This window comes from Melanotaenia boesemani, chromosome 11, assembly GCF_017639745.1.
Source record: "Melanotaenia boesemani isolate fMelBoe1 chromosome 11, fMelBoe1.pri, whole genome shotgun sequence".
Classification (NCBI taxonomy): Eukaryota; Metazoa; Chordata; class Actinopteri; order Atheriniformes; family Melanotaeniidae; genus Melanotaenia; species Melanotaenia boesemani.
Genome location: NC_055692.1, coordinates 8,397,545 through 8,422,519, shown reverse-complemented (window position 1 = coordinate 8,422,519; position 24,975 = coordinate 8,397,545). Strand labels below are relative to the sequence as shown.

The 24,975-nt window shown below is 38.2% G+C and overlaps 1 protein-coding gene across 2 annotated transcripts in view; it reads left to right on the top strand.

Annotated features, from left to right (window-relative positions):
• arl15a (ADP-ribosylation factor-like 15a) overlaps nucleotides 1-24,975 on the top strand; it is a 101,524-nt gene that overhangs the window by 37,214 nt on the left and 39,335 nt on the right. For both annotated transcript variants that reach the window (XM_041999294.1, XM_041999293.1), the window contains exons 2-4: nucleotides 656-800; nucleotides 2,055-2,114; nucleotides 17,173-17,381. In XM_041999294.1, the coding sequence (XP_041855228.1) occupies nucleotides 656-800; nucleotides 2,055-2,114; nucleotides 17,173-17,381 (414 nt within the window). The remainder of the gene's footprint in view (nucleotides 1-655; nucleotides 801-2,054; nucleotides 2,115-17,172; nucleotides 17,382-24,975) is intronic.

Sequence of the window (24,975 nt, the reverse complement as noted above, 5' to 3'; positions counted from 1 at the left end):
TACACAATCTTGTGTTGATGTCCCTCAACTGAAATGTGATATACAAGATGGGTGGAAGCCTCTGTGTGTGTGCTTTGGAGTGTGTGTGTGTGTCTGCCCTGCCTTGTCCAGACTGGTTCCTGTCTTGCTAATAAAAGAGATCTCTCTTTAGTTTTGGATACTGATCCCCACACAAGTTTAAGGATCTCATTCACGGTTCACACTGCATTTGCTCCTTAATGTCTCACAGCAGGCCCTCGGTCCCAGGCCGTGATTCATGGAGTGACAGGTCTGCCTTTGGCCACCATAAGGGCCCAATCAGACAGGGTCCACATGCAGACAAAAACATCAACAGCATCTGAACATCCTATTTACTTTTGACCTTTTTTATTTATAATGTTGGCTTTTGCCCTGTGTGACACAATTACATTAAACTGCAAACTACTTATAGTTTTAGTTGTTCATTTTTTATACTCCTAAGTGTAAAAAAAAAAAAAAAAAAAAATATATATAATTTGACTTGGTTGCTTGGTCGAGAGAATATTTATGCAGAGGCTTAACCACTGCCCCTACTCTTGCAGTGTGCATCCCCCCATCACCACCAACATCTCTGTCTTTCTCACCTCCATTTAAATTGTCAAGTTCAATATTGATTGCTTTGTATGTTTTATTGTAGTGTTTCCGGGCACTGTGCTGTAAAGGACCCCCACCACCAAGACCAGAGTATGATGTGGTGTGCATTGGCCTGACAGGTGCTGGAAAGACCAGCTTGCTCTCACGCCTCTGTAGTGAGGGCATCGACGGCATCGTACCTACAACAGGTATGCATCTTATTAATCTCTCATTCACATCAGTGGAACAGTGGGCATTTAGAAGCAAATGCTCTCCTGAGTTGAAGCTGCATCCCTTTCCTTATACGTGTTCCTGTAATATTTCTGAGCTTCTGAAATGCCTTCATGGTATTCCCTACTGTAGATTAGCATCACAGATGTATAACACTATCCAGATTTTGCAGCTTTACAGAAAAGGGAAGAACATCCTCACTGTGGACTCAGAGTCCCAGTGTTCATGCTAGATTGAATGCCAGAATGTCACCAGCCAAAGCTCAACTTTCCTTGCTCCAATCATGTCAGAGGCTGGTGTTAAGTGTGTCCAGAAGAGCAGGAGGCCTCTGTGTTAGTACATCATTTTCCTGGTAATCATCACTTCTTTCCATATATGCAGTTTGGTCTCCAAAGAACACTGACATTCCTCCCTCCTCCCCTAGCTTTGACAGCAACAAAGTTGAGCTGTTGCAGAAGCTCCATTAAAGATTTAGGCTTTGTCCAGTATAAGCTAAATATAAAGCAACTCCCAAATGTGCAGCCGATAACCGTAAGTGTGTATTTCTCTGCAGATTGAACACTTGTCTGCACCTACTGAGTGGTTGACAATGGATAAAATATGTCGATCACTTACCTTAGCTAAGAATTAATTTAGTGAAGTTCTCTGAAATAAGAAATAGCTTTCAGTACCGGATATGTCTGCCAACATCTACAAAAGGAGAATCTTGAAGGCCAACCAGGGGAAACTCTCTTGTGGCTTCCCTCTCTCTCACTTAATGATTTTGATCTGCTCTAATGTGCTTAAAAACACACTTGGCGATTATTTAGAGCTTTACAAAAATGTAATCTGTGGTTTCTCACGTCTCTCATTCCATCTGTGAGCACTATTAGGAAGAAAATTTCCACTAAGACAATGAGGCATAATTTTAGCCAAAATAAACCTCTTTCCTAAGTGGGTTTCTTTACCATTTCCCACTGTTTCCCTTATTAAGCCACAGAAAACACCCAATACAGGCTAGTACTGTAGATATTAACTCTGTCCTCCATTAACTCCAGCATAGAAGAAAACACTTTTCAACTTTTCTTGTGTTTCTGTGTGGCTAACGCAGACCAGACCAGACCACCATTTTCTCACAGTTTAAAGTTAATTCAGCCAGAATACTTATGCACTGATTTGCATCACTCCTGAAATAGGTTTGACACACTTTGAATCACTGTAATGATGGATTTTCTCTTTTTTTTTCTCCTCAGGCTTCAGCATCAAAGCAGTGCCATTTCCAAATGCCATCTTGAATGTAAAAGAACTCGGAGGTAAGTAAAACATGGCCAGTCTTTAAAGCCTTCACTTAATGTGATTTTTTTTTTTTTTTCATTATTGCAACCTGAATTGGGGAAATTAAATAAACCAGAAAAAAATGCATCTGAGTTGGTCAGGTTTACTACAGGTTTATAACTACATTATAAAGAATGCTCTGCAACAATACAAACACACTCATTCTGATTTATAATGGAGTATATGTTTCAGAGCAGCTGGAAAAATAAGTTAGGAGTTAAAGATAAGACAAAAATTGATAAGGATACATTAAATTTATAGTTTTCCCCTTTCAACATTTTTTTGTATTTTGTTCAGTTAAAGTGCAGTCACTATGTGAACTCATTCCTACATGGTGGTGGTATGATTTACTTTCTTAGTTTACAACAAATCTCTTACTGTTTTATTTTTTGAAGGATGTTGTGGGAGTGTTTTGCACCGATTAAAAAAAATGTGCTGATAATCTGTTGAAAACGTTTTAATATTTTCCTTTTTCCATAATAAATTATACCATGTGCGTCAGGGATGCAAAAGTATGTTTGTTTTTACCTCCAGTAGCAACACACCTTTCTATCAGGCACAGACATGTGTACGTACGTCAGACCCTGTTAGTGTGTTTTGAAGTGGCTGTACAATCTGCACTCTGTTATTCTTGGAAATGTCCAGCACTCAGGGAAGCTGTTTAAGTCCAGACGGGGGAGGTTGAAATACATGAAAAGAACAAATGCAATGGTAGTTTTTAAATGGGCAATAAAAGCTTAAAAATAAAAATTTCTTTTCAAAATTAAGGTCATTTATGTTGTTTCTGTGCAACTGTAGGCACTCGACAGGTGCATTGCATGTTCTTTTTTTTTTTTTTTTTATCCCTTCAAGGCTCACTCCGCCTACCCATGTGAAAAGATGAAACTCACACAAACATCACACATACACAAAGAGGCACTGGGGGACCACCAACGAGGAAGCTACCAAATTTTGACAGAGCACATTAGGGGGTTTTCAAAAGAAGTTTTACTGGATTGGGTCAAGCCCAGTCTGGTGGTGGTAACATTATTGTGGTTGGAAAAACACTCGTCCCATGGATGACACATTTGATTTAGAGATGTTGGTGTAGGCTGCCACCACAGCAAAGGAAGATGAAATCTGTTCTTTTTTTCTTAGCCCTCCTGCCTGGACACTTACTCCCCTGCTTCCTTTCTTGTACATACACAGAGCACAAGAATTTGAGGGATTTATGGTGCCATCCATGAAGTGAAGAGAGTAGAAGCTAGTATGTGATGCACATGTGATGATGCCTCTACTGACTACTTTTCATTTGAAGCAGAGTATCCGGTTCAGGTTTCTGTGTGATGCATGACGTTGACATCTTTGGCTATGTCAAGACCTTCTCTTAATTCAGCTGTATATAACGGAAATGTGGAGTTGGTGCTTGTGATTAATGTTCCATCAATCAGTTTCTACAGAAGCCCCTCAGATAATTTTCTGGTTAAAACAGCCGAATTTCCACACAATCTTGCTCAACATTTACTATATCTGTCAGTATTCTTCAGTTTTCCTGACCCTATCCCAATGGCTTTAGAACAAGCAAACATGGCTGGTTTAGTTTTATGTTATTTTGCTCTGTGTCAATGATGCAGAAAGATGACAAGATGTGACGCACAGACATCAGTATTCCTGACCCCGAAAACTTTTGTTTTACACAATACCTTTGTGGCTTGTTCTCTTCACTCAGCCTTGACTAAGGCGAGGAAGGAAGTGCCGGTACAGAAATCTGAGGAAGTTAAGCTCTTACTGTCTATTTCTACCAGAGAAACTATTAAAAATCAATGATGTTTTCTCCTTTTAAAGATTGAAATGTTAAGCAAAGCCCTCTTTGGATGAAAATTAAGCAATGTTAAGGTCTTCCTTACTTTAGGCAAGGCAAGACAGTTTATTTGTATAGCACATTGCATGTACAGGACAATTCAAAGTGCTTTACTTAAAACAAAGACAAGGTTAGGTTTATATTCTCTGAACATATCACAGATGTATTCTGGGCCTAAACCATTCTGGGATTTGTAAAGAATCAGAAGGGTTTTAAAATCTATTCTGTGACTGACTGGAAGCCAGTGTAAAGATTTCAGAACTGGTGTGATGTGTTCATTTAGTAAATGAAAAAGAAAGGAAATCTGTGTTAGGTTGATTATTTCTTCCTTTTATTAGTACCAACTGGTGTTGTATTATCCATCATTGAAAAGCCTGATTAGTCACTTTTAGAATGAGGTATAACTCGTAGGGAATGTGCTTCGGAGGAATGAACAACATGTGTGTCACATCCCCAGCAAATGTGCCAAAATCCCCTGCAATATTGTCTTGTTGGTATTCACTCTTGCTTTGGAATTCAAGTGCTGCCAGGTGTGTGCCAGTTACATACGTATGATAGACATATTGGAATGATATTCTTGAGCCAGCTGTCTACACCCACTGTGTGACACCTCTTCTTTTACTTGTGCAACACCCCTGTTAATGGGAGCCAAAGCACATTTTGAGGTTTCAAGTATCTTTTGCCAAAATTTATGTACTTAACTTTACCAGTTATTTATTGACTTCTGACTTGTGTACATTACCTACTGTTCAGCCTACTGAACACACTGTGCAGACACTGTCAGGTGTGCTGCTGCTTCTGCTCTGCAAATGTGTTGTTCATGATGTGCCCAGACACAAAGTAAATCCTGCATATTATGGATGTTTAACTGATCTTCATGCACTGGGTCGGATTGTCTGAAGTGTAAGCTCCTTACTCAGCCTGTGTGCAGCATCCCTGATATATGGTGTCTGTAATGTTTAAGGCTGTGCTTTCTCTCTCTCTCTCTCTCTCTCTCTCTCCTCTTCAGCTATGTTTTCTGGTTATTGTTTTAGTTCTCTGCTCTCCATCTGTATGACCAGCAGATGTCTTTTTACAGTTGCAACTAGATTATGCTGTAATTTGCAACATTTCCTAGCAGTTTTTCCTCAGTTCACCTATTCTCTCATTATGTTAAGCTTTCTCATTGATAGTTGCATTCTTTAGTTACAATAACACATTCCCACGGGTATCAGTCACAACTTGTCTTTTTTGACACTGTGTTTAGTATGCAAATAAGCTTGGTGATGACTAGTTTCGGCAGTGTGCTGTTATTTGTTTGAGAAAATTATTCAGTATATGTAAAACCTGGTTCCATTAAATGGAGTCAAGTTTTAAGAAAAGCACAGTATTTATACTGATATATTTTTCTTTATGTGGATTATCTTTATATATGCATAAAAAGGCAAATACTAAACTTTGGTTTGACTATATTTCAATCAGAAATTTTACTGTGTTCTTCTATGTCTGACCACGAGCCAGTTCTCATGGCCAAAACTGGCTACAGTCCGGCATACACGCATGATTTGGTGGCTTACCCACAATGCCCTGCATCTAAGCCACAATGCTCCTTACCTCATGCTCTGCTTCTAGCATTTGGTTCACTTGAAGTTGACTGTACTGTAAATGTCAGTCTGTATTACTGTTTTATATAGTATGTAAATTCAGTTCAGTTCAATACAGCTTTATTTGTTTGGTGGCAATTCACAACAAAGCCATTTCAATGCACTTTATAGAGGTAATCAAATCTAGCCAGTTCATTTTGAGCAAATGAATCATTTTAAGTTAAGGTTTTATTTTCAGACATGTTCATGTGTTTCAGTGATCAAGCAACAAGCAGCAACACATATTTTTTTTTATATATTAATACTATATAATGTTTGTATTTCAATCAAATAAAATTTATCCATGCCATGTGTTTCACATTGACAGTTTTGCATCTGGTGATCTTTAGCCTGACAAGCATTTATTACTTGGCTGGTGTCAGGTATAAGGATTAAGCGGGAAGGGCACCTCTGGTGAAAGTGTGTGTGTGTGGATAGTGATATGACGTCAAGTCTAGACGGGCAATTTCACAGTGTGCATTCATGTCACACAGTGACAGCTGATAAAGTGGACCTAATAATCACAACGCATTCCTGTTCTTCTGTAGTGTTGTGGCTGTGGTCAGGAGGAAGGGGTTTAGGTATGAAGCAGAGTGGGACACATCTGCTCATGCAGTTGTCCTATTTAAACAGACCTCAGTATTTGCACCTGGCTGTCCAAAATAGTTTATGTTTCAGTATCTACATTGAAAAAAAAAACCAAAAACAAACACAAAAATAAAAGGGTTTAGGGGGAAACTATGAGATGATCGTGTATCTGTCTGTCCTCACTGACCCATGCAGGAAATGTGGTGCATGCACCGTTTTCATGTGACTGATATTTATCAAGTTTAACTTTCCTTTGCAATTTGAGCCATAAAGAGCACGTGAGAAGACAAGCAAGATGCTTTAACATGACAGAACATTTATCAGCTTTATAACTAACAACAGACAAGGGAAATATGTAAGCTTTTCTTCAAACAATTCAGTACATAGAAGCACCATAGATCAAATATTCCCATTACAGAAAGTTTTCTAACAGTAAAATAATTTGTAAATTGCCATTTTGGTTTAAAGAAGAAGTCACTAGTCTGATTTTGGAGTTCTTAGGATGTCAGTGTAACTGATCTCAGTCTGAGGCCTCAAGGATGTCCTCTCTTTTGATCTAGTTTTGCTTGCTGATACTGATTGACCGATGCATGATGGATACTATGAGATCAGATATTACTGTTTCGAAGGGACATTAGTCAGTCTACCTCTAGATGTTCAAATTTCTGAAACATTTATAAACAGGGATTATTTCTTTTTTGATGTTGGATTTTCAAAGACCTAGATCAAGAACAAGGTATAGGTAGACATGTGTGCTTGATACCTTTGTTCATATAAGCAGAGCAAGTTTTATGTTCAAGAGGTTTGGGTATAGTGTAATATAAGTACCAAGAATATGGTTATTAATCATTAACACTTGCAACCAGTCGCATTACTTAACTGCAAACAGCTGTGCCAGTCTCAGTGGCACATGATGAAAAAGGCTAAATTCACAGAATGATTTGAGTGGCAAGGAATAAATAGACAATTAAATTGTTTACATATAGTAGCACAACGTATATATTTCAAATATTCCGTGAACTCCGTTTCTGGAATGGACTGTTGAGAATTATGTGCATGAATGAGTGGGATAGATGTGTTTTGAGTATAAACATCATACAGGAAGTGTTTACTTGAAAGCAGCTGTTGCTGAGGCTGCAAGTTGTATCTGCAGCTAAGGTGAATTTCATTTGAGTTCAGCGCCAACTCATTCCTCAATGAAGAAAGCAAATGTTAATACTTGCACTCTCTCATTTGCCCCAGCCCTTCTCCCATCACTGTATTGAATCTATTTTGTTGAGAGAGAAAATACTGTCTGTTTTTTGTTAGGTTGACTTCAGAGGGTTGCTTTCAGTTCTTCAGTACTTTAAACACAAGAAAACTATCAGCAATATGTTTGTTCAATGTGAAAACCTTCAAAATACAGTGGGAAGCATAAATGTTTGAGGAAAGTATTGTTCAATCTGTGTGTCTGAAACCTGATGCCTGTTAATACGCAAACATAACAAGCTTCATAGCATCATAGAGGGTTTTACCATTGTACACTTTCACATGCTGTTTAAATTTGTGGATGATTCAGGAACATGACCGTTGAAAATTGCACTGAAAAATGAAGTGATTTAAAGCAAATGATTGTTTTTAGTTTTAACTTTATAATTGCTTATTTATATTTTACTGGCATTTGCTGCAAAGTTTGGTTTATTAACCCATACTGACACACACAAAACTAGTAACCTGATCACTGAGGCCGCTTGTGTTTGTATGACCACCAGATGTCTGCTCTGTTCCCCGTTCTACCTGCACTGTTGGCATTTCTATTCAACTAGCTTCTTTTGGCCCAGTCCCATTTCACCTCTTGTCCTTACTACTTATCCCTATCCCTCTGTTTTCCACGTTCACACTAAGCTCTAGTGTGTCCTGAATCAATTTGGGCTAGAAGGGGAGGGTGAATTAACCGGGTTGCTTGGCTCCACAAATATCCCAAAGAATACTCGAAGAGGAGTGTTTTAAGAAAGCACTACGCAATTTATCACACATTCGGCACACAGTTCAATAAATTGAACAGCAAAATTTGTTTGCAGCCTGTTGTGCAAACTATTTGATTCATTGACATTGTCGGGTGCTGAAGACGTCATGACTGGTTGAAAGTGCAATAACCAATCACTACATTCTTGCTGCAGACCTGTTTTTCTGCTGCCTGTACTTAAGAGATCACAAGAGTGTCTGTATGTCTGTTTATCACATATCTCTTTATATAAAAGAAATAAACTGTAACTGATGACTAATCAGCACCTTGAAGAGGTGTCCCATTTCAAGCTTTACCCCATGTAAGTAGGGCGATAAATCAATTTTTATCACTTAATTCGAATGAGCTATTTATGACTTTTTATTTAATGCATTAATTTTTTTCTCATCTTTTAATGTACCATTATTGCACCCCCTGGGTATTCATAGTTCATGTCAGGTTCAGCCCTCCCCCTGCCCACAACCCATAGAGAAAAACACAGATGCACACACAAACAAACAAAACAAGTCATGGCAGCTAGCAAGGAAGAGCTCCTTCCCGAAAAGACTGTGTCAGAATTCATTTGGAACTGGTTCTGTTTTGTGACCCCAGAATAATAACGACATGGTTCTAAATTAGTTCAAAGGTTGTTAGTCTCAAAGGAGGCAAACAACCAGCTTATTTCAACTCGTGAAACAGAGTCATGTCGTCAAGTGTGAGAAATGTTGCTCTACACCAGATGCACAAGACGGCAGCAGCCCACAAACCCCCGCTTACAGACAACCAACATCACAGGAATTATTTTACAGTGTGTCCTGTATGATAAGAAAGAAGCTCAGTAGAAAGAGATATCGGGTGTGGTCGCATTGCATATCGCTAAAGATACAGGGTACTTTTTTGGGGGGAAATGTATACAAGAGGTAGATTTATGTGGGAAAAACATGAAGTCGAATCAAACTTTTGTTTTCATTATACAAATCCCAGTAGTTTAAATTTGTTTTTGGAGTGGCATGAAATATTACATTTATGCTTTCAAAAGTGTTTTGTAAAGTGTTTTGGTAGTTGGGACATTTTAGCTTGTGGAAATAAACCTTTTTTAAACCTGTCCTGTCCAGTATCATAGCAAGCAGAATGACAGTCTGGCCTGCTTTGCCAAGGGGAGGTTTATGCGTATAAGGCTCCTCTTGATTATCTGATTTTTTTATTTATTACTGTTATTTATTTACTTTAAATTATTAAATCTATGTAATCTTGCTAGACCTGACCAGAGGGGGCAAAGAAAGGAGGAGGACAGAGAAAAGTAGCAAAAAGGATAAGAAGAAAGAGGAGATAAAGACTCAACACAGCAATGACCCTTCAATCCAAACTATCACCAGATAACCAACTGCTACATCCGTACAAAAGCAAAACAAAAAATTTCCTTTGGCTTTTACAAAAAAAACAAAGCTGACAATTATCAAGAGTTTCTAAATAATAGAAGAGGAGAGCTGCAACCAGATCCCCCCCACGGCCGTTGGCCACAGGCCCCGATGAGCCAAGATCGGCAGCTGCCGACTGCGCCAGCCATCCAGGGCACTCCAAGAGCCCAGAGGCGCCCTCTCCTCCGACAAGGCAGAGGGCCAGCACAAACCCCAACGTTCCTGCCACACATCCTGGTAACCAGGGCACCATCCACCACTCTCCCATCCACCCACTCCCTCTATATGTTACCCCATCTATCCACCCCATTACCCCTCACTCACAGCCGCCCCTGCGCCGTACCCAAGAACACTCATGTTCACACCTCCACATCACACTAAACCCTCCCATCATACCTTGTGGGAGGGTTAAGTGACTGTTGCAGACTGGGCATCCCTTAAGGCCAGCAGCCCCCCCATCAGTGCAGCCAGCCAGGATCCTGGCCCCTGGGGCAAGAGAAATACATATTAATAAGTGTGTTATGTGTTTAGTTGCACTTTATGTTTCGGTTAACTTCCAGAGCAGTTGATTTGTAGTTTGATTTTAAGAAAGAAAAAAATACATTTAAAAAATACATTAAAAACCAGAAATCGAGTTTAGCATCCCCCCCCCCCCCCCCCCCCCCACACACACACACACACACTGACACACAATTTTTTTCTTTTTGCTCAGCCAAACTGTCAAAGGATAAGTGGGCACTCCAAATCAAGGAGTAGGGACAGGTCTTAGATATGGGACTTTAGTTTTTGTGTTATGATAGTAACTTTTCTGATTGTATTGAGGTAAATAATGTAAAATATGCACCACTGTGCTTGTTTAAACATTTAAGAATATCACTTCAACAACATCAAAACCACTACATCCACCACAATTTGTTTTCATTCTCATTTAATCCTTTTTTGTTGGCTAATTGTTTAATTGTTGTCTTTGTCTATAAAAGTTAATTACTTTAGATAAAACATCTTTATTATTTACTTGGAGCCAAGCAGTAGCCATGACATAGTTGTACTTATCATCACATAAATTGAAGTAAAAACAACAAAATTAAGGGTTTGTATATTTTTTTTAACACATGAGCTATACACTTATTTATTTATTATGTGTCTGTGAATCAACTACTTTTTTGCTATCTCCAAAAATAATTGTGTGGCCAACAATAAAGCAGGTGATTGATTGGTAAGGAGAATTGGCCAGATTAGGGATCCATGGTAACCCTTGTTAGTGTTTGACAACACTAACTGTTCCCAGGTTACAGCAGTTGGCAGCACATATGCAGCAGATCATCAGATGTCACCAAAGCACCACGGGGCTTTATTGCAATATAGTAATTTAAATTCTGATCCAAGGGACATGAACTTTGAACTAAGGCCTGAAAACATGCATATATTTTGTATGTTCATGCATGTGAATATTTCATGCAGTACATTGAATAAGTAATAAGACACATTACTTCACCATCAGCTGCTACAGACTTTATTTTTTATTTATTTATTTAGTTTGGTAAGATAGATGATAGTTGGCCCCAGCTTGGTGATATTTCCCAGGTCAGGTTTTTATTCATTAAACTCCAGAGAAACTCACAGTGAAATCTGGCTCGTAACATCATAACAAAGTTCTACTAGTTCTACATAGTAGTTTCAGATAAAAAAAAAAGTGTACTACACGCTGTGTTAACATAGTGTACATTTCAGTGTATATATGCGGTCTGTTATAATTCATAATGGATTTCTAACTTGATTAAGTGCTGCAATGGAGTTTAGTTATAAAGTAATAACCTTGCAAAAACACAGGTGGTAGGTCAGGATAAAAAAATCCTGCAACTGACACTTTGTTTTGCGTAAATCTTTTACTAGATTTTTTTTGGCAAATGGCAACCCCACACGATAGTTATGTAATGCAGCCACAACATCGTTTATGATCTTTTTTTGTCAGAACTAAAAATTGTTGCTCTCCTGCCACTACTAACACAATAACTTGGATTGTTTCTCCCTGCACTTACTTTTAAAGCAACACCTTCATGTATCATGTGAAGACAAGCGAAAAGGCTGTTGACTACTCTGAGAAAAGTAAACATACCAGAAGATTTAACTGTAATTCTTTTATTGAGCTGATTGCAAAGAGGTTCATATTTCTTGTATATGTTCACACCATTTCTCTTAAGTTAGTTCTAGTCTCAGTTCATCTATCAAACTGAATCTGGTTTAAATATAAGTTTTTATATTGAATGAAAGAGGCGATGTTTTTCATTTCATGGGTCGCTGCTTGACTCATGGCTTTCACTGACACTTCTGCTGCATGGGTTGTTTATATCTTGGTGTGATTTAGAAGTATTATGATGAGTATTACTGTTTTTCCAAAGTATAAAGAACATAAGCAAAAGTGTTAAATGTAAGAAAAGCAAAAAGAGACAGATATCAACCAGAGGAGAAAGGTCATACTTAGGATGTATTAATTTGATTGATGATATGCTAAAATCACCTCTAAAGCCATGACATCATGTTTAGAAATCCCCCTTGTCAGACCAATAGGTGGCAGAAGTTGCCAGTGAGATCCAAAGAGACATGACAGACATTCCACCATTTCCAGGCAAAGATGAAACTTCCTAGACAATCTCTCAAGTGCCACTTTGTCTGATAGCTTTTCACTCCAATGAGAGGTGTGAGTAGATCGACTGGGGGAGGAAGCAGGGATGGGAGGGAGAGCATGAGAGAAGAGAGGTAAATGTCAGAGAGCTCTGCGTGATGTTTAAACATTTGCCAACCTCACAGTTCGTCACTTCTTGGCAATTACACAATAATATGAGCAACAATAACAAAACAACAATTTACAAGACTGCAAAGGAAGTAACCTCATCAGACGGAGGAGGATAATTTTAACCAGATATGGTACATCCTCTGAAAGAAAATGAACATACTTATGAAATGTGAAAGGAGACTTTGTAGTTCTGGTATGTGTTGACAAGTACAATAAGCATTTAGAATAAACATTTAGGTCTAGTTAATGAAAAACATGTTGTGAGAGAGACAAAATTCTTCCTAGTTAATCCTGAAAAACAGAATTTTTTTCTTCTTACTAACATTCCCAATTATGGAAATTCAAAACCTAAACTGTGGTGTAGTTAGGTTACATCACACTGTATCTGAAAGATTCAAAAATCTCTTACTCTTTGTTAAAAAGTTGGTTGGAAAGCAACCAAGCATTCTCAGCAGAGGATCAGCAGCTTGGCTTGTGTCACTCTCAAGAGATATATAAAAATAAATAATAATAAAAAAAAGGATCAAGATCTTTCTTTGTTGGAGGTGCACGAGTAACATTAAAGATATGAGTAACATCATGGTTTGTGGTGTTAAGTGAGAAGATTTAAGCAATCACCAGTCAGAAATTCAAATTTTATTTTTCTGTTTTGGAGAAAAGACTAATAGGATTTGTCTATAACTGAAAGTAATGTGAATAAACTGCTAATGTTTTCTGATCGTTAACACCTTCTCAGACACACACACACTTCTATCCTTGCACTAGGATGTACTATTTCCACTCTGTAAATATTACTGTCTGCTGTGAATTCTTTTTCATATTCTGTAAATATAGTGCCTGTTATGTTTCTATTTCTTATTTATGTGTGCTTAAGCCGAGACATTCCTCAAAATTTTGTTATGCTTGCACAATGACAATAAAATCTTGAATCTTAAGAGGAAATGGTGCTGATGGGCTTGCTTAATGTTGATTTAAATTCAGTCCAGCCTATATAATGCCAATTTATCACAAGTCATCTCAAAGTATTTTTGAAGTTGCAGTATCATTCAATCCAACTGTAATCACTTTCAAGCCAATCCATTCATAAATAATAATAAATATAAATCAATTGAATTATATTTAAAATAATCCAAATAATCCAAATTGGTTACATTTACTTAACTTACTTAACACAGTATAATAATATATAAAGAAAAAATATTTCTTTACAACAGATCTCATCAAATTCTTTATTCGCTTGAAGGTAGGTACACACATAAAGATTATCAGCTGTTTTTGTCTTGATTTTGCCCCTTCCCAACCAGGGACGGCAAACGCCTGATTATCTTATAAGATTATCCTAAAAAATTATCATTTGGTCTGAGGTGTGTTAAGACCGAATTCGTCCTGACAATCGGCTCAGAAACGGGTCGTGGCCGACAATCAGAAATATTGTACATGTTCAATATTTACGACCAAAAATATTCCCGTGTGTGAGGAAAGCCGACGACTCCTGAGTTGTCAGTGTGTGGATCGTAACGTGAAACAGAATGTAGCCAATCAGAGAGCGAGCTGACTGGGGAGCACGAAGGATATAAAGTCCAAGCACACATGAGGCAACAGTGGAGAGGCAAGCTCTCTTTAAACACAAAGACAAACCTCCAGCAGAACCAGACCAGAAACGGTGGCCATCTACCTCAATTGGTTGAAGGTTGATAGGACAGGAAGGATCACTCAGCAAGCCTAGGCCAGGTTTCTGCTGATGCGAGGTTGAATGAATAGCTTAATCAAGAGTGGGTTTATGAGAAGCATAGAATCACACCTGAAAACCCAATCTTAGGATTTAATTATAGCAACTATAAATACCCATCAGTAAAATGGATTAACAGTGTGGTTGGGATGGGGTCTAAAATATCAGTTAGTGGTTTACACCATTAATTCATTCATTCTCTATACCTCTTATTCCATTTCAGGGTAGCCTTTCCCAGCAATTAGCAGACGAGAGGCAGTTAAACCAATATTTGGTTTAGTCAGACCAATAATTCTTAAACTATGGTTCTTCTAGTTAGGGCTGGGCATTTGAACCAAATCTTATATCTTGATTTTTTGTTTGTGTGTGTGTGTGTGTGTGTGTGTGTGTGTGTGTGTGTGTGTGTGTGTGTGTGTGTGTGTGTGTGTGTGTGTGTGTGTGTGTGTGTGTGTGTGTGTGTGTGTTTTGTCATGTAACAAAAGAGTTCTAATTTACAGCGTTCAGTGCTAAGTATACTTAAGGATCAGTGGCACATGTGCATTAAAACAGCTGACTGAAATTAAAGTACCTTTATATTAAATTAAATTCTCCTAAAACAAAATAAATTAAAAATACTTTTCAATGACCATAACAAAAATACAGCTGTGCAAAATGCAAAAGAAAAGATGCTTTTAACTCAAATCAAGCTATCTCGATATAAACGATATTCCCTCCTTCTGTATTGCGTCTGATAAAGTCTCGATATAGTTGAAAATCTCGATATATTGCCCAGCCCTACTTCTAGTGGTAGGCTAAAGAAATCAGCTAATTTACTAATTATGCTTTCTTCTTCCTTTCTGACACAGTATATCTGTAAGAAAGATTTCTCTTCACTTGCTATCATAAAAATTAAACAGAAGGATGGATACAGAGTGAATTTAGATTCAAGCTAACATATATTTGATCCAGATATCATAGGACTATTCACATAATCAGTACTTGGAGAGCCTAATATTTAATAATATGGAACTTGACATAAAAAGTTAGAGCCACTGTTTTAGATTAAGTCATTATTCTTATTAGCTCATGGAGCACAAATTTGATGCGGTTGTCTCTTTTTACAAGTGAGACATATAGAAATGTATATCATGAAGGAAAACCTAAAGGACGTGAAAGAAGGGAACACTTGAATGTTTCATGGGGCCTGTTTCAGGTACTTGTTGTTTCAGGGATCTTGGAGGACTTGCCACAGTTTCTCTGTGGATTTAGGCTGTCTCAGTTGCCTCTGTCTCCTCTTATAATCCCAGATTGACTCAATGATGTTGAGATCAGGGCTAGGTGGGGGCTATGCCATCTGTTGCAGAACATCTTGTCCTTGTTGCTAGACATACTTCTATATAACTGGTTGTGTCATTGAGAATGAATTTGGGACCAGTCAGATCACACTCTGATAGTTACATATGATGGTTCAGAATCTTGATCAAAAGTTTCTTAAAGTTTTTTCTTAAAGTTTCAAGTCTTATATAGCTTTATTTACAGTTTTGAGATGCAACAGCTAACACTGTAATTTTGAAGGTGCCAAGATTTGTCTTGTGTATTTTAGCTGGTAACCAAGTAGAAGTTGGAAGCTTTTTAGGTTAAAGAGTTTTAAATAAACTTACAAGATGCTGCCGTCTGTGGTGTGTTGCAAGAAGTCCACAGCACCTCAAAAAGACTATGAATGTTATCCACCACATACATTTTGATCTCCACTGATTCACAAACAGCAAAGGCTTCAAACTCATCGCCACCCAGATGAAACCCAACACACAGGACGCGACAAACAACAGCAACGGTGGCAGCATCGCGCTTTCGGATCGCGCCCTCAGATCACATCCTCAGATTGCTTGTCTCCAAGAAATTTGGGAACTTTACTATTTTCAAAGAAGTCCGTAACAGACAAGCCATGAAGGGTGAAGAGTTAGAAGATTTTGCTCGAATCAACAGAAATCTTGCTGTTGAATCTATTGTACAAAAAAGAAAGACAAATCTGGGTTCATCCTATTTTAAAAACAACCAAACAGCGTAGTGAATATCATCATTTGATGGCGGACCTCAAAGCTTTATTTTTATATCTGTGGCTAAAATTATCTGTTCCTCGACGTGTTCGCAGACTGCACTGTCTAACCTTCTCTCAGCTCATTACTCAGTCAATCAAGCCACTCGCTGGTTGGTTGTAGTGCCATGTAACAGAGAAAAAAACTGAACATTTCTTTTCTATTTTATTGTGTTGCTTCGCTAGCCCCGTGTGCATGTCTACATGAACAAGCGCAACACTTTACATGCACAAATGTCGCCTGTTGCTTGGCTGGAGAAGGGCAGCAATTTTCGCCTCATTGAGCAAGTTTCATAGGAAACGAAAGGAGGAGCAACATCGCCTCCTGTGTATCGAGCCCATTACTTTGAACAGAGTTTGGGGGCTGTTGTTTAGCGAATGTAATTCCCAAACAGCTCAAAATAACAGATCCCATAATTAGATAGCTCATGTTAGTGTGAATTTATTAGTAACCTGATGTTTATGAAATGTTGGTATGTTATCAGTTGAGATTTGTTTTCCTGTACATGTTTCTATTCCTCTGAGAAAGACAAAGCTCTCTTTTACTTTTTCTAAATTTTAACATTTGAGCTTCTATCACATTTGGGATTCTCTGAGGTAATTGTTCTGTAAAACAGATGTACCCTTTGAAATAACAATTCCCAATTGTTGTGCAAGCAGTTTCGGGATGAAGAAAATGCGTCTGCCAAAACGAAGCTATCATGTTTATGGTGTGTACTTGATTTACGGACTACATATGCTCTGGTTGACATGACCCAGGGAGGAGAGTTTCTAGAGTTTATAGTGTTTTACCGAGTTTTTTTTTTTCTCAAATAGCTGTCCTTTTTTTTTTTTTATTAAAGAAAATGCTTTAAAGAGTAATACATTTCCAAATAATTGAAGGAGCTGTAGGCATTTTAGTCGTTGGGAAGTTTTCACAAAAACAGCCTTATAACAAGGATTTCACAAATAAGTTGACATATTTAACAGTACCACATCTGTCCACAGGAGCTGACAACATCAAGAAATATTGGAGTCGTTACTACCAGGGGTCACAGGGAGTAGTCTTCGTACTGGATAGCGCATCGTCAGATGAGGACCTTGAGGCAGCACGCAATGAGCTCCACTCAGCTCTACAGCACCCACAGCTCTGCACACTGCCTTTCCTCATCCTCGCCAATCACCAAGACAAACCAGCTGCAAGGACGCCAAATCAGGTAAACTTCCCTTATGATAGTGTTGTTGTTATATATTTCCTCACACATCAAAATAATTAAGTCTTTCACACATAAACAGTGCCGTCTTCCAACACTTCATTATAAAAAGCATGGTTTAGCAAACTGCATGGTGCACTTATTATGATATATTCATGTTTAAAAAGTGTGCACAAACATGCACAAATTGACTTTATGATCTTTTAACCTAAATAATTAATTTTACTCAACAGGAACAAATTTTTTTTTTTTTTTATGTACAAAAGTATGCAATGTTGAACTTGAGCATGTTTTGCCATCTTAAAAAATCACTACCTTTATGTGGTTTTAGAGTGAATGTAATTGCATGTCCCTGTCAACAGATTTTGAGTTGGAGGCTAACTTATTTCTGCCTTCCAAAGCAATTTAATCTCCACTAAGGAACCATAATTAAAGACATGAAAAGATCGCTGTATAATATTTCTGAGGGGTAAGAAAAATCTCATCCGGCGTAGGAAAATCGGGGTTTACTCCACCAGTCAGGCCTGGAATGAGGCTTAGGACCTCAAGAAATAATGCAGACCTACTGCTATGTGCACCTTGCACCTCAAAGGTGGACCATAATGCACTGGCAGGTACCTTGACAGGCTGGCAGGTCAAGGTGGATATATTGCTGTATCCCTTGCAGAGAGAACATAATTTTAGATGTTACTTGAGCCACAATAAGCATGCAACTTAAAACCCAATTTAGGCTGTTTTTGATGCACAATTTAGACTTCAGTTTCTGTGCAAGACTCCCCACATGATGTACCAAGTTGAGATGTGCTAGATGGATATGGTGATACTAAGAACCTCCAACAGCCATCTGAAAGAGAGACTTTTACTATAGAATTGTGCTCACTCTAACCTTTGTGAGTCAGGCTTAAGGAAGGGTGCCACCATGGCACTCGAGATGAAAAGTACTTTAGAAGTCAAGTGTATGCTAAATGAGAAGCAATTCGAGACTTATTAAATATCCATACATCTTCTACACCCACTCCAACCTTTTTAGGGTTGCAGTGGATGCCGGAGCTTTTCCCATGACCTAATGTTCTGTGGCTCCGTTTACAATGTGAATCCTGTAAAGCATATTGCTTTAGTGGAAAGCAACATATTTCTGACTGACCATCCTTGTATCTTTGGCCAACGCAGTACTGCATGGCATCATTTGTTTTCATTTCTGTGTTTCTTTTTTAATTAATTACTTAATTTACTTTATTTTTGCTATACAGAGAGCATATGACATTCAAAACAATGTGGATAATCAATCTATAAATCATCAAGCTTAAAAACGAGTTTGTAGTTATCATGGAGTAGTATCTCTCCTGGGAAATGCAGTAGTTTGGCTAAATTTGACCAACCTTGCTCCATGTTTGGGTTTCTCTCTCTTCCTTTTTTCTAGTCATTCTTATTCTGATGGAACCTCATGCTGTAGGATGTTATGGCTAGCATTCTTGGTGCACTGCATATTCATGTCTCAAAAGCCTTGAATCTTACTTTCCCACATGCAAACATGTATACACATACACATCATCTGCTGGCCTATGTAATGTTACCAGCCTGAACCACCAGCTTAGTGTAGTTACTCTTCAGTGATGTAAAAACTGTGGTGGGAAATCGGAGAGAAAAGTATTCTCCCAGATTCTGTTTTGACTCAGATGGAATGCAATTGATGCAAAATTTACACTCCACCTGAATTAGTCTAAATCAGTTAAAGTAATAAGTATGGAAAGCACAAGCCACTGGAGTCATGGAAGCCCCCTAACCTCATTTATATTTTAAATGGCAAATTTTTGCTTTTCGCTCAAAACACTGTGCTTTTTGTTGGTTGGTTAATTCAGTCTGTGAGCTGCCCATACTCAGCTGCTGGTCTTAACATGATGTGTCCTTTGCCACATTTGCTTCCATCATTCTCTGGAAGTATTAAGTAGAGTGTTTGCAAAAACTAGTGACATGTTATTGGTCTGAGAGCGACAATGAAATGTCATAGTAGCTTTTTTGTAATTGAAAGCAAGTAATAAGTTATTAAAGTAGGGTCCTGATGTGAATGGCTGTTACCGTTTGCAGTAACAACCTCTCATACAATTCTTTGTCACATCAGACCTGCAGAATTCCCTTTGTTCATATCACCAGTAATCTTAACTGTGTTATGTAAAGGCCGTGTAGAATTTTCCATCATGTTCTGAAACTTGTGCATCATTCTTCTCTGCACAATCAGCTCCAGGGGCTGCTGAGCAGAGTCCAGCACAGAGTCAGCCAGCTTGTTTAGTTTCTTTAAATCTGGCTCTGATGCTGCTGCCCCAACAAATGTTTGCAAAGCTGATTGAATTTTCCACCATAGATTCATAGAAGATGTGTAACATCTTGGTGCAAGCATTAAAGAATCTTAGCTTCTCCAAGAAGTAGACTCTGCTCTGCCCCTTCTTGTGGAAGACCTTTGCATTGTGTTTCCAGTCTAGTGTTGTCCAGCTAAACTCTCAGCTATTGACCCTTGACCACTTCCACATTTTGTCACGGGATGGAAGTGCTTGACTTATTACTGGTCCTCCCAGAATTTGCAGTCATCTCTTGTTTTAATCATGTTCAAGATTCTTGTTCATCACTAACTTAGCCCACAACTACAGAATAATCTGACCCACACATCAGGATTACCATATGTATGAAATGTGTTGTGTAACATGAAGTGGTTGGCAACCGGAGCATGTGTGGAGAACATATCTTTTATCACTGGAAAATGCCCCACATTTGCATTTTTTTTTTTTTTATTTGTCTCCATTATTCAGATAATTAAACTGATGGATTTTACTTTAGATTTTCTAATGAAAAAATTAAGCACAAGCCAAGGATTTTACAAAAAGACCTCAAAAAAAGTGGCATATGAACCTTTCGTTGGGGGTCAAAGTTTGGGGTGATCATGTTGTTACAGATTTGTAAATTGCTTAACTGCATTTGGTTAAGGTTCTTCTCTGTTAGATTCTGCTATTTTGTGGGTAAATTAAAGCTTACAGGACAATAAAACCTTATCTGCTTTTTTTATTTTTTATCTGCTTTTACTTAAAAAGATTTCTTTTGTTAAGTAAGAAATGAACAATAACGCGTGAGTTTTGCTAATTTTAACATCAGCTGATGTTTTTGCTTCATCCACCAGGATGTCCAAGCAATCTTTATGATGAAGATGAAAAACGGGGAATCTTTATTATCCTGTGGGGGTAATTTGCTGTGCAACAAGCAGTAAAAACAATCAGTCACTGCAAAATCACACAAACAACAATAAATGGAAACAGAAAATAGAGCTACTTGTTCAACTTGTTTAACAGGGCAATGGCTGCAGGGTCAAAAGAAAATCTGGATCTATTTGTCCTGCATTTTGGCAGGATGTACCTGCACCCTGATGGAAGCAGCAAGAACTCATGAGAGATGGCTCTGATCCGCAAGGATTGAACAGGCCTTGTTTAGGACTCTATTTTGATACAGGGTTGAGAGGTCATAATCTTACAATCCTCTGCAAGCTGTTATTATTTTTTGAGGGAACAGGAGCTGTACCAACAAATAAGAGTTTTAAAAAGTTAAAAGGGATTCAATAAAACAAGATTAAACAGTTTGCATAAAAATACCGTCAACATTAAAACTACAAAGCTTCTGTGACATGACGATGAAAGAACAGGTTGTCATCCAAGTGAGTGCCCAGGTATTTACTAGTATTAACCAGCTCTAATGCTTGGTTTTATTGCTGACAGGGGAGATGAATTTCTTTTGTTTGTTAATATTTAAGAGGGATGACCTGCACCAGTCGGTGAATTCCCTCACTACATGTCCATGTTCAGTGTCATCACTGCTTAGCAAGGACACCATAGCAGAGTCATCTGCGAATTAACGATGTTACGATCAACATGTTGGTTGCAGCACTCGCCTGTTTATAAAATGAAAAATAAAGGTGAAAGGATGCAGCCTTAGATGATCCAGTGGAAGAGATGAGTGTCTGACAGAGTACCGATAACTCTCACACGTTGTGGCCGCCCTGTTAAAAAGTCAACCAGCCAGGCTACAAGACCAGAATTGATGTTGTGGGAGTCCCTTAATCTTTCTACTAAATTCTACACTCCTATGAAGAATGTTGTAGTAATGAGGTGAAACAGCTGGTTGCAGTTTGTTTACACTAAACACACATAGTTTGCAAAACACCAGAAAACAATGCAAGCTTTGTCCTGAAGGGTCTTAATCCCGACAGCTTTCACCCATCTACACACCAAGAAGTTATGAACTTCCAAACTTTGATGTGCAATATTTCTTGATGTTGTATATTAAATATACAAGGATCTATGCCAACACATATAAGTATACTTATATATACTTATATTATACTTATGTATTCCACTATATAAGACGAACAACTTTTCAGTCGCACAACTGTTGTCTTTTTGTTAATGAATCAAACGTCCAGGTACTTGTGTAGGCATCCTCCTGTATTTTTTAAGCTTTTCACATAACACTGCAGGCTGCGTTGTGTTAAAAGCACTTGAGGTATCAAAGTGAACCTCGTCTGATTTGACCAATGAGAGAAAGCTTGCTGAAGCAGGTAAATGACATCTTTAACATTAACCACAGTATGGAATTTATATAATAATAATAATATTTTTATTGCCATTGTTTCATACCATGTTTCCAATCACCTAAACACATTGCATTTGCGGTGACTGTCTTTTGTTTTCTTCTTTTTCTTGGCTCAGTTTTCAAAATTTGTGTATAGCCATTGGAACCGGTTCATTTAAATGAAATTGTCATCATAAATGTTGCTGTGTCTGTGCGAACACTTTGCCATCTGACTCATAGCTTTTCACTGAGGGAACTTAATGTGCAGTGACTCATGAATTGTTTTCTCATAATATGAACCAAAATTTTTAGACAACTGTAAAATATATCATTACCTCCACATCTTTTTCTACACTTGTATTTTTGTCTCTAAACAACATATTAGAAGCAGTAAAGTTAGTACTTTATTGTTTTCAAATGCTTCTGATGATGAGAATTTGCATCAGACACCACTGCGGAAGGTTAATACACATTGCTTACAAGGTGAAATAACTGTTGAAAGGGAGCCTCTGGTTTTAGACTCGATGGCTTCGCTGTTACTATCCAGGTTAACTCTGTAGTGACCAGGAAGGACAGATACACACTGTCATAATTCAGCATCAACGGGACCTAAGTTTCTGCTTGTGATGCAGTGGACATGCTGTACTACACTCAGATAGGTGTTGTCTTGGAACCTGGGTTCACACACTTTATGGCCAAGTAATCTAATCACCTCTGCTGGTATGCACTTCACATCCGCAGCTAGATTCTGGTAACATTACTCACTCACACTCCACTCAAAGAGAAAGAGCCGCTCACCTCTTACAACAACCTGACACCGAGGTTCCTGACAAGGAACCTTATCACTATGCTTTCCATTCCATGGATATATGTATAAGTTTAGTATACATCTTTCAGCCTGGTTAAATTTTAGCAGATTACTTGTGTTAAATAGCGTGTTATATAATGACTATATTTTTTTCGTAATTAGAACAACAACAAAGCAAAAATGAAAAAATTTGATGGGAATATTTGATGATACATTTTAAATAATCCTTGTTTCATTCTGCCATCTTGAAAGTCTTAGAGCTTTAGTTATTTCTAATGGTAAATTAAATACAGAAGAAGGCTGATTAAAAATTAAAATGTACATTTCCTTCCTTAATTCTTCTTTTCTTTATTAAAATAGGGCCAGTACACATAAATTAATACCAATGTACAAATGTGTCAGATTTTCCATCTAATTTCCATCTGTTGTCTCTTGGCAGGTTGATGTAATTTACAACAATAATCTTCAAAAAGAACAACACAAGTAAATAAAATGACATAAAGTGAATTTCAACTCCATTGTTGCACATTCTCCAGAATGGATTTTTTTCTATCTGCTCCGTTTCATGCGGGTGTTGGGAATTTTTGTTTTATTGATTCTTTTTGTTGTAGTTAGGAATTAAATTAATATTTTGAATGAATTAAAATAAAAATATATCAGTCAGTACAATTAGCAATAAAAATGATAGTAGCTTTGACATATGTTTTTGTCTAAGATTAGAAAACCACTTTTTCTGTCTCAGCATCTCTGTGTGATTCAGATTATATTATTAGATTAGCCCACAGATAAATGCAGTGAACAGCAAGCAGGCATCACCAAATCCAGACCTTTTGTGTGTCTCTGTGTTTCTGCTCCAGCACACTTGACTCAAATTAATGAATGATTGTACAGAACTTCATAGGCTGCTGGATACATTTAATTTGAGTCAGGTGTGTTGGAACAGGGACACATTGAAAACCTGCAGGACAGTGGCCCAAGAAATCTGGATTTGGTGAGACCTGATCTATAGGATTTTGCAAACATTTCTCTTTCTCCTCCAGCTCTGCAAGTGTTTAGAGACAGCAGCTGCATTGCAGGTTCATGCTTTTTATGAAAGCACCACCCATGAAACAAGCCCAAATTTAGTTGGTCTGAATTTTTTGGCAACTCCTCTGGCAATGACACAATGCAAGTATGATGTATTTGTGTTGACCCTCCTCTCACAGCAACCGGTCTGTTGAGGAAACAAGGTGCTCGTTTCCTTAACGCACAAACAGTTGCCTTTGCTGGTTCTGTTTTCTGGAGTGCTCCTTGTTTACGGTGTCATATTAGTGACTTTGGGTGTTTCTGGCGTTGCTAGAGTGAGGGGTGAAAACGGGTGGCAGTGAGGAAATAGTCAGGGACCTGTTAAGGTCTCACTGGGGCCCTCTGTGCTGGAGCAAGTGTTTTTTGGGTCTGGAGGAGGTAGAAGGGAAATGTGGGACAAAATTCCTCGTTGACATCAATCTCCTGCCGTTGGGGGGCCCAAGGAAGCTGGGGAGGAGTAAGAGGGGAGGTCACACTGTTGATATAACACCTCAACAAAGCGGGTCTGTTTGTATGTCGGGGCCTAATGGACTGCATGCATGAGGGGCTCTTGCTTTAGAAAATGCTATCAGTGTTGTGGTCAGGGGTAGAGGTCTTGTAGTTGTATTGGTATTTGTGCTATCTGAGGAAGAGGCAAAAGACAGAATGAAACGGATGATGCACCTCATGATGAGTAGAAAAAAACAATGGAGGCCAGGACTGAGTCACGATGTGAAATGTGGGAGTTTTAAAAAAATACTGTACACAGAGAAAAAGGGGCAGGCTGCAAACTCTAACCTTGAGTGCCATGAGAACAGCTCCCCTCCAGAAGTGAAGACAGAGGCACTGAAACATTGTGGTCCAACTCCCAGAAAACCTCATACCGTCTTCTCCCTTTCTCCTCTCTTTCATCTTTTTCAAACTTTTTTAATCCCTCACTCACACCCTCGCACCAACAAAACCGATCCAGTCCTGTTGCTTTTATGCTTTCGCTTATTGTGAGGGAAGCAGGGTCTGGTTGAAACTGGAGTGCTTCTGTTTTCAGTGTACCAAAGCTGAATCTGATGTAGCTTATGCACTGTGACATTGTTACAACAAACTGATAAGCAGACACTCAAATGATTAATATTGTTCTGA